Genomic DNA, 14,308 nt, shown 5'->3' with positions numbered 1-14,308 from the left:
CCTTAGCCCCAGTTCTGCTTTGAAAAGCCCACGTGGGAGGAAATGAAAGTTGGTGATGCTGCAACCATCACGTTTGCACAGTGCGTGAAGAGGTGCAGTGCATCTGCAATGCACCCCCTTATTAATGCCCAGGTGATGAGTGAAGAATCAGCGGTTCAGAGGGCTCCAGAGCTTGCCCAAGGTTGTAGGGCCAAAAAGAGAGTCTGTGACTCTAAATCCTACATTCTTTTCACTATGTCACATGTGGAACTACATATGCTCTTACCAAAATATCTTCAGAATCATGACCATCACTGACTGACAGTCCATTTAACTGTTGTTGCAACTGTCCCATGGCCTGAGGCAGGTCTCGCGATGGAATAAACCAGTCCTGGTCTTCCTCATCCAGCATCTCCTGGAAGCAGCGGTCCAAGAATTCTTGCTCCTGTAGCTCCTCTTCCACCTAGCAAGCAAAGGGGAAGAGCTCAGACGTACTGTCCCAGTGGGACTCACACCTTCCAGTTTTTTCTCTACCTCTTTCTTTCAGAGGTTGTTACTCTGCAGTTAAGAATGATCTCGTGGTGGGGGGGCTTCCCTAGTGGCGCAGTGGTTGAGAGTCCGCCTGCCGATGCAGGGGACACGGGTTCGTGCCCCGGTCCAGGAGGATCCCACATGCCGCGGAGCTGCTGGGCCCGTGAGCCATGGCCGCTGAGCCTGCGCGTCCGGAGCCTGTGGTCCGCAACGGGAGAGGCCACAGCAGTGAGAGGCCCGCGTACAGCACACACACACAAAAAATGATCTTGTGGACTTCCCTGGTGGCACAGTGGTTAAGAATCCACCTGCCAATTCAGGGGTCACGGGTTCGAGCCCTGGTCCGGGAAGATCCCACATGCCACGGAGCAACTAAGCCCGTGCGCCACAACTACTAAGCCTGTGGGCCGCCATTACTGAAGCCTGCGTACTCTAGAGCCCGTGCTCCGCAACAAGAGAAGCCACCGCAATGAGAAGCCAGCACACTGCAACGAAGAGTAGCCCCCGCTCGCCACAACTAGAGAAAGCCCGCACACAGCAACGAAGACCCAACGCAGCCAAAAATAAATATTAATTAATTAATTAATTTTAAAAAAAAGAATGATCTTGTATGAGATCTACTAAGAATTATGATGCTTCTAATGACAGGCTAGAGAAAATATAATTTTTAATTTTTCAACCAACTTCCATCAAAAATAAGACTGAGGAAATAGTCAAAATAGCAGAAATTCCAGGTATTCACAGATCTTCTAATATGTGATACAGATATTTTCCACTCATATGGCACTTACAGAAAATCATTTGAAAGCTTGAAATTCTTTTCTCAGTCTTGTTGAGAAGCGATTCTTCTTAAATTTCCCATCTCTCAGATATGAAAAGGGTACAGGAACTATGTAACTAGAACACTACCTGGATAGTGGAGATTAAATCAAAACTAACTCCCAGTTTCTGGCCCACTTTTCTGGTATTGAGGCCCCTACATGAGAAAAAATACTTTCATAACCTTAGAAAGATATAAAGAACACTTTTTTGCATACCAATAGAAAATGATGTCATCAATGTAGTATACTTTCAAAACAAGAAGAAATAATATGCGTATTTACACAACTGCATATTCCTTTTTTAAAATTAATTAATTAATTTATATATTTTTTGGTTTTGGCTGAGTTGGGTCTTCGTTGTTGCACGCGGGCTTTCTCTAGTTGAGGTGAGCGGGGCTACTCTTCATTGTGAAGTGCAGGCTTCTCATTGTGGTAGCTCTTGTTGTGGAGCATGGACTCTAGGTACGCTGGCTTCAGAAGTTGTGGCATGGGGGCTCAGTAGTTGTGGCTCACGGGCTCTAGAGCGCAGGTTCAGTAGTTGTGGCACACGGGCTTAGTTGCTCTGTAGCGTGAGGGATCTTCCCAGACCGGGGCTCAAACCTGTGTCCCCTGCACTGGCAGGCGGATTAGTAACCACTGTGCCACCAGGGAAGTCCCCAACTGCATGTTTCTTAAAGACTGTCTTAATCTAAAGTAATATATAGCTAGGATATTTTACACTTTTTTGCAGACACTGTTAACTCTTAATAAAGAGTATGCTTCACTCTGGAGATTAAGTGTGATTTTAACAGGCTTCCCCCTTCTTGTTTGGCCATCACTTTCCTGCAGGAAGCCTGGTGACAGATTCACAGTTCACTTGAGCCACCACCAGAGGGCTGGTCAAGCAAAAATAATCACCCAAGCCAGCCAATATAGTTAACCTCATGAATTCAAAGGAAAAGTCACTGGTAGCAAGACTTAAACATACTATTTCAACATTACAATTAGCCACACTTTTTTTTTTTTTTGCGGTACGCGGGCCTCTCACTGTTGTGGCCTCTCTCGTTGCGGAGCACAGGCTCCAGACGCGCAGGCTCAGCGGCCATGGCTCACGGGCCCAGCAGCTCCACGGCATGTGGGATCCTCCTGGACCGGGGCACGAACCCGTGTCCCCTGCATCGGCAGGCGGACTCTCAACCACTGAGCCACCAGGGAAGCCCCTAGCCACACTTTTCTTTTTTAAATATCAAGTACTTAAAATAACAACTAGAAAATATTTCCAAGCTACAAGATTTAACATGACTGCTCAAGATGTGCCCTTCCTCTTCCCAAGAGCATAACAACATGCTCCCTGGTATTAAATCTACCCTTATTCACAGGCATAACCCACGAAAATTGTCACCTGGGCCCAGGGGTGTGACAGGAAGCACGGTCTATGTACTATTCACACAGATCATGCCACAATGGGCCACATGGGGTGGTAACTCCTGGCTGCCCCCCTAAACTTGTTTCCTTCTCCCCAAAGCACCAGGCTGTTCAGTTAAAATCACATTTCCTGTCTCTCATGCTGGATATGGCCATGTAGCTATTAATCATGTAATGTCCCCAGAAGGGATGTGAGCATTTTGGCATCACTTGGTTAAAAAGAGATCTTTGCCTTGACATTTGGCTCTCGGCCTTTCCTTGTGGCTTGACTTCCAGTGATCCTGCATCTGATAAAATGCCCTGGGCGTGGCAGAGCAACATCATGGAGGGCACCGTGTAGTTGCAGAGTCACCTGTCTACCTGGAATGCTTACCTTGGGCTGTTAACGCCACAGAGATATAAGACAATGAATTATTGCTGGATCTTTGTGGAAGCAGTCTAGCCTTCCCCCACCTAATACACTCTCTATCTCAGACTTGCATTCTGCCAGTCTCTGAGTTCCTATGTGGGGCATGCCAAGCTGGCCTGTCTGCACACAGCTGCTGTTTCCCAGAAGTCTACACCAGAACACCATGGTATTCGATCCTCTTTTTTTTTTTTTTTTTTTTTCTTTTTTTTGCGGTATGCGGGCCTCTCACTGTTGTGGCCTCTCCCGTTGCGGAGCACAGGCTCCGGATGCGCAGGCCCAGCGGCCATGGCTCACGGGCCCAGCCGCTCCGCGGCATATGGGATCCTCCCAGACCGGGGCACGAACCCGTATCCCCTGCATCGGCAGGCGGACTCTCAACCACTGCGCCACCAGGGAGGCCCTCGATCCTCTTTTAATTAGCATTGTAGAAAAATTTCAGTATCATCCACCAAGGTATCTTCAACCTGGTCTCAGCAGCTGAGGTTGCTTCTTGGTCAGCCCACACCAGGCTTTTACATATTTTCAAGTTGTTCTAAAGCCAGTGAACCCATTTCTCTTGTAACAGACTGACGGTAAAATACTATAGCTGTTGAATTACACATCTCATTAGCCTTTCACTTCTTTACCTGTCTGTTGAAATCCTCTTCATTCTCCATCCACATGTACTCTGCAAATGGGTTTTCCTTCTCATCATGCCCATTTAACCCCTGGTCCTCTTTGGATTTTATATTGGGTGAAGTATTTGCCACACTGGATCCATTCATTATGACAGAACCTAAACAGGAGCAAAAGAAAGGATAAAATGATACAAGGATCAAGGAAATGAAAAGATTCTTCCAGATGCTTTTGAAGTTCTAGATCAAAGTTATTAACTATAGATGAATAGAAACTGCTAGTCTATAACTGTTACAAAACTAGCCATATCCTCTTACCAACTATACAGATGTATGATGCTTTAAGAGTTAAAAGAAAAAAAAACATCTAGGCTCAGTTAGCCTTTCTAGGCAAGTGGGTTGGGGGCTAGGGGTGGGGAGTATTTTTTCAAGCCAAATTTCTGTAGGTTCTAGAATGTAACCAAGATCACACAGCTTCCTTATTAACATTTAACTAGGTAGAGAAAATGCATTCTTAATAAACACTGTAAACAATTGCCCCTTATTCTGACTCTTAAGATGTGTTTTTCTTTAAAACATATTTCAAAAATAATACATGTTAATTGTATTGAAAAGCAAAAAGGAGAAAAGTTAAGCTCACCAGTCGTCTAACCATCCAGAGTTAAAAATGATTAACAATGTGGTGGATATAAGCTTCTTGACTTCCCCTACGTGTGTACATATACACACAACCATTCTCCAAGGATCCATTCATACAGTAACAACATGATGCACCATCATTTGCTTTTTCTCATTTCTATGTTAATACAGCCACACTGTCATTTGGTGTATATCCTGCATTTCTGTATTATAAAGGTTGGATGAACTTCTTGTGTTCATTTGTTCTAATGATTTCCTTAGGATAACTCCTAGAAATAGAACTGCTGTATAGGAAAGAATGTTTGTTTTTTTTAAGGCTCTTGATCTATTGTCATGCTGCCATAAGAATTTAAATTCCCGCTGGTATTAGGTAAATGCCTGTTTCTCTGCACTCGTGAGTATTATTATTTTTTAAACCATTGCCAATTTCATACAAGAAAACTTGCAAGTTATTGTTTACATTTACATTTCTTTGATTTTTACTGAGGCTAAGTATTTTGAGATAAGCTTACTAGCCATTTATATTTCTTATATTGTAATTTTTCTGCTAAAGTACTTCACCCATTTTTCTCTCAGGGTATATATATCATTTCCTTACCTTTTGTAAGAATTTTTATTACATTTGTCATAATTTTTATTTTTCATAAACAGATTTATAAATAAAAATTATTTTTCGCTTAATTTTTTGGTGGCAGTTTTTACTGGCTTTAATTTTTGTCTGCAGTTTGTGTGAGTGTCTGTCTATGGCTCTTCAAATACGTACATATTTTAAAAAATTGTTTACTTTGGCTTTCAAATCCATTTTGATGTGTTCGCTATCATCTGAAATATATCTTTTTTCTGTACTTTATTTAAATCTTAATGATTCTTTAAAAATCACTGCAGTCTTTACTCACTCTATACCACCTCCCCTAAGCTCTTGTATGTAATGAGCATGGTGTTAATACTACTTAATTGCTCTGTTTCATATGTTTAATTTTTCTCTTTCCAATTATAAACTCCTGAAACACAAGATGTAGGTTTCTATATTTTGTAACCTACCTCAGTATTAGGAACTCCATATCTACTGTGTTTCGGCAACTTTCCCTTTCTAGCCTGTCTCCTTCCAGTCTCAACTCAATTCCCTCCCAACCATCCCTGGGGCATTTTTAAGTTCTAACAAATTATTTCCTCACTCATTTCTATCTTGGCAACACTCATAAAAAAGCCCTTCTCTGCTCTGGGTACACTAAAAAAATTATTGCTTACTCCTCTTTAAAATTTTTGCATTTTCTAACCTGTTATGAACATTAGAAAATCTCATCTTCTTAAAAGACAAAGTAGAATTGTGAGGAGTAATAGGAATAGATGGAAAAGCAACTCAGTGACAGCTCAAAAACAATTTAAGACAGAACCCATTTAATTCACTGTTGGTTTAAATAGGGCACCTAGTATGAAAAATATCAGTTTAACATATTTCAGATGGAGACAAAAGAAATCAATGATTATTCCAAATACTGCCCCAGAATAATAATTCCATAAGGCTATAAAAGGGAGGAAACCAGCTCTTGACTTTCACCACCTCCATTTGCAGCATAACAGTGACAGAATTAAGTCTGCTCTAAATGCCAGGGCAACTGCATAAGTAAGTATTCCTAGTCAAAGACCTTTTTTTTCTTTTTCACTGCGTTGGGTCTTCGTTGCCGTGCATGGGCTTTCTCTAGTTGCCGCAGGGGGGCTTGCTCTTCTTTACGGTGCGTGGGCTTCTCATTGCAGTGGCTTCTCTTGTTGCAGAGCACGGGCTCTAGGCACACCAGCTTCAGTAGTTGAAGCATGCAGGCTCAGTAGTTGTGGCACGCAGGCCCTAGAGAGCATGGGCTTCAGTAGTTGTGGTGCGTGGGCTCAGTAGTTACAGCGTGTGGGCTCTAGGGCACGCAGGCTTCAGTAGTTGTGGCGTGCGGGCTCAGTAGTTGTGGCGCATGGGCTTAGTTGCTCTGCAGCATGTGGGATCTGCCCAGACCAGGGATCAAACCTGTGTACCCTGCATTGGCAGGTGGATTCTTAACCACTGCGCCACCAGGGAAGTCCCAAATAAGAGACTCTTAAAGGTCTTGAACCTTGCTGGGTAGCAGATTACATTCAGTATATAGTATTTCCAAAGATTCATTTGCCAGTTGTTTACCACCAACACTGATTTCTCCCCACATTATGGAAATCACCCAGAGAGAACCAGAGTTCAGTTTTCTAAAACATCTGCCTTTGCCCAAAAAATAAATCCTGAGTGCACATGACCATAAGGAAAAAGGGAAGACAGAGGAAGAAAGAACAGAATAACCCTGCTAATTCAAGAGCAAGGCAGAGCACAGAGAACAAACTGCAGGATACACCTTCATGAGAAAAGGAATGGAAAATTACCACAAACTCAACATGGGGATTATCCAATTTAACACAAACACTTTAGAGAAGTTGAAAACACTGAGATATGAGACTGTTAATACTAGGAAAGTGGTTCTCTCCACAGTAGGTTATACAGTATTGATTCGTATTTTATACCATTCCACCCGTGTTTTCCACACAATTGGGAAGTTTGGTTTCTCTAAATAGCATCAGTCCAACAACTTAATTTGTGCAGCGTTTAACAATTTATAAAGTACTTTCATATCTATGCTGTTAACTTAAGGCACATAATCTGTCCAACCTCACTTTTAAAAAACCACCCACACAGTGCTAAAGTAAGACCAAAGAAGGTACTGGTTCAGGGGTTAAGCAAACTGGGTTGCTGGGTTACTTCAATAACAACACTGGTTTGTGGGCCTTCTGGGTGACAGTGAATTGGTGCTTAATGTGCCCCTCAACTTTAGAAGTGGGGTGGGAATGGGGAGATTTTGCTGGAGAATGGTAACTCCTAGGTAAGACACTTGGGGAATGCCTTCCAACTTGAGGAAGACACCAGGTAAGATACCACCATTGCCTGTGACTTCCCTGACCTTCCTGCTTCCGAAGTTGCATGTTAACATTCTCTTTCTGTTTCCAGCCCCTCTCCAGCTCACCGTCCATCATGCATGCCCTCCAACAGCACAGTGTTTCTCTAATCATCTTATTTTGACTTTTTACGTTCATTATTTCACTTGATCCTCCCACACCAAAGCATATCATTGTGAAACTCTAGTGTAGCGGAGACAAAGAAAATACCCACAAAGCTTCCAGAGATGGGGGGCAATGCTTGGTTACATAAGAAGATCACAAATCAGAATAGCTGCTACGTTGTCAGCTACACTACGGAGAGGCGCATGTGAAAAGGAATTCGATCTTATTAACAACCATGTGATTGAATTTAGAAGTTCATCTTCCCCCAGTCAAGCCCTCAGATGAGATGGCCATTCCAGTTGACAGCTTGACTGTAACTTCATGAGAGACTCGGAGATGGAGGCACCCAGCTAAGCTGTTCCCAGATTCCTGACCCACAGGAACTGTGAGATAATAAATGTTTGTTGTTTTAACCTGCTAATCTTTGGGGTAAGTTGTTATATAATAATAAATAACTAACACAGGTATTCAATAAACACTGACAACTATCTCTGTCACATTGACCACCAGTTGCCACATCTTTCCAATTATCTATCAAGAAGTCAGGGGCTTCCCTGGTGGTGCAGTGGTTGAGAGTCCGCCTGCCAATGCAGGGGACAGGGGTTCGTGCCCCGGTCTGGGAGGATCCCACATGCCGCGGAGCGGCTGGGCCCATGAGCCATGGCCGCCGAGCCTGCGCGTCCGGAGCCTGTGCTCCGCAACGGGAGAGGCCACAACAGTGAGAGGCCCGCGTACCGCAAAAAACAAAAAACAAAAAACAAAAAAAAACCAAGAAGTCAAATGTGCAGTCTGAAGTAGGTCATTACTTGAGAAGTTCTTCAAGAATTAGACCTCGGCAGTACATAAAGGAGTTGGTGTCTGGTCTGTGTCTATACTGCATTATGAAATCTAAGAACTATTTGAAACTTCTTCCCCCTCTATCTCACTTTCCCTCTTATAGACACGGAGGACATGCTGAAAATGGAAAATAACGATTGTCATTTGGCTGAAGATGGGAAAGCATGTAGCCCTGTTCACAGTCAAAACAGGAGTGCTAAGCTCCTGCCAAGCATTTGGTTTAGCACTTTACCATGGTTAAGGGTTTGTGTTTAAGATATTTGGCTTGAAACAGAGGCCTTGGTTCTCAGCCACAAAGAATGTCAGGGCTTTTAATATATCTAGGATATTTCTAGAACACATACTTCATCAGCTCAACACTTTGAAAAACCACAAATTTCAGATACAACATGCTCACACCAAAAACTGACTATATTTTTTAACCTAAATGAGATTTTTTCAGAAGCTATAAACCTAGATCGTGCCCAGGATAACAGTCTGACTGTCAAGAACACTTGGAACTTTTGACTCGATTACTGGGAAAAAGTCAGTTGAGTAGCTGATATAAAAACTAGTCTCTACTATTCTGTTTCCTACAGTTTTGTTAATTTCATTCAGTCTGGTTAATACTGGTTAATAAAAATTAAACATTATGGACAACAATTTTACATTTTATTTTACTTCAGACATGCTGCCACTAGATTCAGGTTTTGTCTTTTCCCAGTTACATCTTAGCAACTCAGTTAATTAGATACACTCACTCACTAATATCTGTGTGCCTGTCTACCCTTGGCACTGTGCTTGACTGCTGCTTTGACAGGGTACACAGTCCTTTCCCTGGTGGTATTTACATTCGCTCAGGAGAGAGACAAGAAAATAATTAAGAATAATTACTATTAAATTAAAAGGAGAAGTAAAAGGGAATATGAGAAGACAACAGGAAGACCCAATCTAGTCCAGGAGTGGGGGATGGTTAGGAAAGGTTTCCCTGAACGAGCAACACTTAGACTGATACCTGAAGAACTTAAGTTAGCTAGCAATAGGGAGGAGAGGGTAAAGCATGTGCAGACTCAGAGGCAGGAGGGAACTTTCAGGAACTACAAGTAGGTAGGTATGTATATAGTTGGAAGGTCAAAGGAGAACCAGGGGGGAGAATTGCCAAGGAAGAGAGATGAGGTTGCAGAGGCAGATGGGGCCAGATCATGCAGGACATCAGAGGCTACATGAAGGATTTTGGATATCATCCTAAAAGCAATGAAAGACATTAAAGAGTGTTCTCAGTAGCATAGTGATGACTCAATTCATATTTTTTTGTGTGTGTGGTACGCGGGCCTCTCACTGTTGTGGCCTCTCCCGTTGTGGAGTACAGGCTCCGGATGCGCAGGCTCAGCGGCCATGGCTCACGGGCCCAGCCGCTCCGCGGCATGTGGGATCCTCCCGGACCGGGGCACGAACCCATGTCCCCTGCATCGGCAGGCGGACTCTCAACCACTGCGCCACCAGGGAAGCCCTCAATTCATATTCTGAGATCACTCAGGCTGCCACATGGAAAATGGATTGGAGAGACTGAGAGTGGATAATGGGAGACCAGTAAGGCAGCTAATGCACTAATCCAGATGAAAAAAAAAAAAAAAAAAAAAGAGGTAGCTACTTGGACTAAACTAATGGCAGTAAGAAGAGAGTAGGTAGATCCCCAAACTATTTCAGGTTGTTCTGGTGAGGAACCGGATGCGGGGAGACAGGGTGAGGGACATATCAAGGATAACTTTGGCACAAGCAACTGGGTGGGTGGTAACGTTACTCACTGAGCTAAGGAACTCTGTGGGAAGGGCAAATTTTTCTTGGGTGGTGATGGGGAGTCGGGGTATAAAGGGTGAGGAGTTCTATTTTGGACACATTAAACGTGTAATGTCTCTGAAACACTCAAATGGTGACATAGGTAGGTTGTTTATATGCATCAGTAGGTGAGGTATGGCTAAATACAGAAACTTGGACTAGTTGTTTACATAAATGGTAACAGAAGTCATGGGACTAGAAGATATTGCCTAGGGGAAAAGGGCAAAGTGAGATGAGAAGAGGGTCCAAGACCCAGACCTGACAAGTGTGAACATTTTAAAAAGTCAGTTATAGGAGGAGATAGTATAGAAAAGGAGACAGAGAAGGAAACCAGAAGAGTGTGCCATCACAGAAATCAAGGACAGAACCCCAGTGTAGTGAGTTGAATGGTAGCTCCCCAAAAGATATGTTCAGACCCTAATCCCTAGAACCTGTGAAGGCTACATTGTTTAGAATAGGGGTCTTTGCAGATGCAACTAAATTAAGGACCTTGAGATAAGTAGATCATTCTGGATTATCCCAGTAGGCCCTAAATCCAATGATGTGTCCTTATAAGAGAAAAGCAGAGGGAGATTTGAGACAGAGAGAAGGTGGCAGTGTGACCAGGGAGGCAGAGATTGGAGTGATGTGGCCACAAGCCAAGGAATGCCTATAGGCACCAGAAGTTGAAGAGGCAAAGAACAGATTCTCCCCAACAGCCTCCAGAGAGAGAGGCCAGCCCTCCCAACACCTTGGTTTTTGACTTCTGGCCTCCAGAACTGCAAGAGAATAAATTTATGTTGTTTTAAGCCACCAGTGTGTGGTAATCTGTTACACAGGGGACTGACACACCCAGTAAGGCAGGTGTGTCGAAGGCTGATGCAAGGTCAAAAGGAAGGCTGAAGAGTGTCCGCAGCATTTAGGACCATGGAGGTCTCTGATGACCTTAATGAAAGCAGTGTCCATAAAGAGAAATGAGGGAGAAAGTCAAATGGATGAGGTATGAATTGCAGTGACAGGAAGTATTAGATACTTTCTCTCAAGGAGGCCAGCTGCCAAGGAAAGGAATAGGAATGAACAGGAACTGGAGGGGTGAGGGATCCCTGGAAACTTTAAAGACTCGGCAGTCTAGAACATGTTTAAATGTTCACAGAAAGAGTCTAGTAGAGACAGAGAGGCTACAAATAAAGGAGAAAGAAGGAATAACTGATAGTGTAGGCCATCGGAAGGTAGGAAGGGATACTTCCCTACATTATTTTATCCTTCCAAAACTCGAGAGGTAAATAGGCCGCAGCAAAAGCACTGAGTTCACTGAAACACTTGAAGGCTGAATTAACTGTGATCACACAATCAATAAATGGTGATGCAGCAAATTCAACACACATCTTTCCTGTCCTCCTTTCCTCCTTCCCTCCCTCCCACTTGCTGACTCTATTCCAGCCACATTATTTACTAACTCTTCCTTGAGGACACTGGCATCCTGCCTCTGGGGCTTGCAGAGGTTATGCCCATGATCTGGAGTGCTTTTCCCTCAGATGTCTGACTCATCTGCCTCCCTCTAGACTGTTCAAATTCCACCTTCCCAGTAAGACTTATCCTGTCTACCATTTACATTGAAAGACTTGCTTCTCTCTGCCCACAATCTCAACTCACCATATACTGCTTAATCTCCATAGCATTTATTACTGGCGAACCTACCAGATAATGCACATGGGTTTCTGTTCTCCCCTCCAACTGGAAGATAGGCTGCATAGACTCAGGAATTTTGCCATTATTAAACCTAGTGGAGGTCCAGCAGAACTCTAGGGTCAGCCAGAACTGGACACAATTATAACTCTTGTGATTTGATATTTCAGCGGTTTAGCTCAGAGCCAAGCCAGTTATTAAAGAGGATCTTTTCTGCTATTTTAAGCAGCATGGTACATTTGAGGTAAACTTAAATTTCCAATAATTACAGAGCAGGTATGAACTCTTCCTTTGTTTCTCCAGACACATGAACCTGGATGCCAAATCCATCCTCTCTGGGTGGAGTGGGAATGTATGAAGATGACTGGCCTAAGTCTCAGTTGAGTAAAAAGATGCCCTGAAAGACATTTAAACATTTTCAAAAACTAAAATCTTAAGGTGTGGTTCCTTATCACACATCAGGGATTATCTAGCCTCCAGTGTGGTCTGAGTGGTGAGGGGACAGAGAGACATGTAGAGAAGACAGGGTGAGTCACCCCATCTCTCACTCCTCTGGACCTTAGTTCCTCCTGATTGTCACTCGTTACACTGAAAACAGATTTCAGGAGTCAGCACATGCAGCCATAACATGTGCCTAATTCCACATCCCAGTCACTGGGACAAAAAATTGGGGGGCCTTAAGTCTGGCTCACACATCAACACTCACATATGTCAGTTCTTCCTCTACAGCTGAGTCAGTGAGTAAAGACACATAAACAGAAGGAGATTAACATGAACAAGCTTTTATTGACATATATATATGTACATAAAGCTGGGAAAGAGAAGGGCCCATTGGGGCAAATGCATAGGGGGAGACGAAGCATCTGGAAACAGCAGTGGGCATCCTGCCAGTTCCAAATCTAGGGAAAACTGGCAGGCGGCTTGGGTCCGCCAAGTTAACAGTCCAGCCAGGGATGGCACAGTGGATGATACAGGCAGCTCCCTTCCATTCTCCTAACTGGAACTTCTCAAGTCTGGTGTAGTTCTGAAGTGGGCTCATATACTCCTCACCCTCAACACACACACACGCACACGCGCACGCACATGCACACGCACACACACGCACACCCGAGGTGTGGTCCTCTGGCTTGCTGTAGGAAGGGAGGAGGGTAAGTTTCACTTAAAGGGGCTGAGCCGCTTTCCAGTGAGGCAAAGTCCATTCATGGTTACACACAGTCTGAAGGATAAGATCTGCTCTTCATTTGTTTGAGTTTCTTCATAGAAGAAAGGAATTAGCTGATGGCTCCTATGAAGCCCTGGGCAGGTTATGAGGCTGCCAGACTCCTATGAGCACAGGCACAGCTGCCCTGACCAGGAGCCTCTAAACACAATGCTGGCTCGTCTAAGTCAGAGGGGAGTCCTGACTTGGGGACCCCAGTGCTCTGAGAGTAGAGGTTCCTCTCTAAATATGGATGGTGCTATCCCCCATGGCACCACCTGGGTTTTGGCTGGAGGGGGGCCCAGGGGCTTTGTATGAATGTGGCACCAGAAGTGTATCCAGTCACAGCAGGTGTGGTATTGTCCCCCATCGCCCACCCCATTCTCTGCACAGATGGGTTCCAAGTCTGATGGCAGTTATTGACACAGGGCCTCCGAGCACCCGTGAGATGTTGTTCCCTCCATCCGCACCACCTGTGTATTGGCCAGGTGGGCCCCAGTTGTAAGCGGGAATACCAGGTCCTCCAATCATGGGCATGATGTTGTTCCCTCCCATACGACCACCACCTGGATTGTGGGCAGGTGGGCCCCTTGTGTTTGAAAATAAGGTAGAACTAGAAGTGTGTTGAAACCCACGGGTGGTACCCACACTTGCAACTCCAACAGATGTGGTGTGCTCTGATGGAAGGCGGAAACTGACAGGTCCCTTGACACAGATTTCTTCTCCTTGGTGATGGAACTTTTAAATGTAGATTTTCTACATCCAGATGGGCCCTGGGTTCAGTGATGGAAAGTGGCCTCCAGTCATGGGGATGGTGTTATCCCCTGCCATCACCATACCACCTGTATTCAGCCCAGGTAGGCCCCAGGTATTTGGATTTAAGGTGGAATCAGGTACACTCCCAAATGCTGGGATGGTGCCTGCCCCTCCTACTGCAGCAGCCTTGCTGTGGTCAGGTAGATCGCAGGTTATCTGGCCCAAAGTAGGAACAGAAGCGGTGCTGGGTGCCCCACTTAGTCCTGCCCCAAAGTTAAGTGGTCTGGATGCCTCTGAATGGGTGAGGCCTAGGGCTGACACACTGACTCCAAGGCTCCCACCAGCTGTAGGGGCCGCAGGTCCCATGAACAGTAGGCCCGGTGTGGTATCGGCAAAGAGCGAGTTACTGTCCCCAGTACTGGGCACCCTGGTGGCAACTCCAAAGCCAGTAGTAATGGATACAGCCCTGGGGAGAATGCCTGGGTTGTCGCCAAAGGCCGGCTGCGTGTTGCTGGTGGTGACCAATAGGGGAGCTGGCAAAGCTGACTGCATGATGCTGACTCGCAGTGGCTGG

The 14,308-nt window shown here is 44.7% G+C and overlaps 1 protein-coding gene across 1 annotated transcript in view; it reads right to left on the bottom strand.

Moving 5' to 3' along the window:
• PAIP2B (poly(A) binding protein interacting protein 2B) overlaps window positions 1-14,308 on the bottom strand; it is a 54,401-nt gene that overhangs the window by 9,228 nt on the left and 30,865 nt on the right. The window contains exons 2-3 of the mRNA XM_081254956.1: window positions 3,771-3,919; window positions 266-442 (exon numbers count right to left, since the gene is read on the bottom strand). Coding sequence (XP_081111082.1) covers window positions 266-442; window positions 3,771-3,908 — 315 coding nt within the window. The 5' untranslated portion in view covers window positions 3,909-3,919. The remainder of the gene's footprint in view (window positions 1-265; window positions 443-3,770; window positions 3,920-14,308) is intronic.

Source organism: Mesoplodon bidens (assembly GCF_964165515.1).
Source record: "Mesoplodon bidens genome assembly, chromosome: 14".
NCBI lineage: Eukaryota > Metazoa > Chordata > Mammalia > Artiodactyla > Ziphiidae > Mesoplodon > Mesoplodon bidens.
The sequence above is the reverse complement of the archived record's forward strand: the minus strand, read 5'-3'. Positions and strand labels throughout refer to the sequence as shown.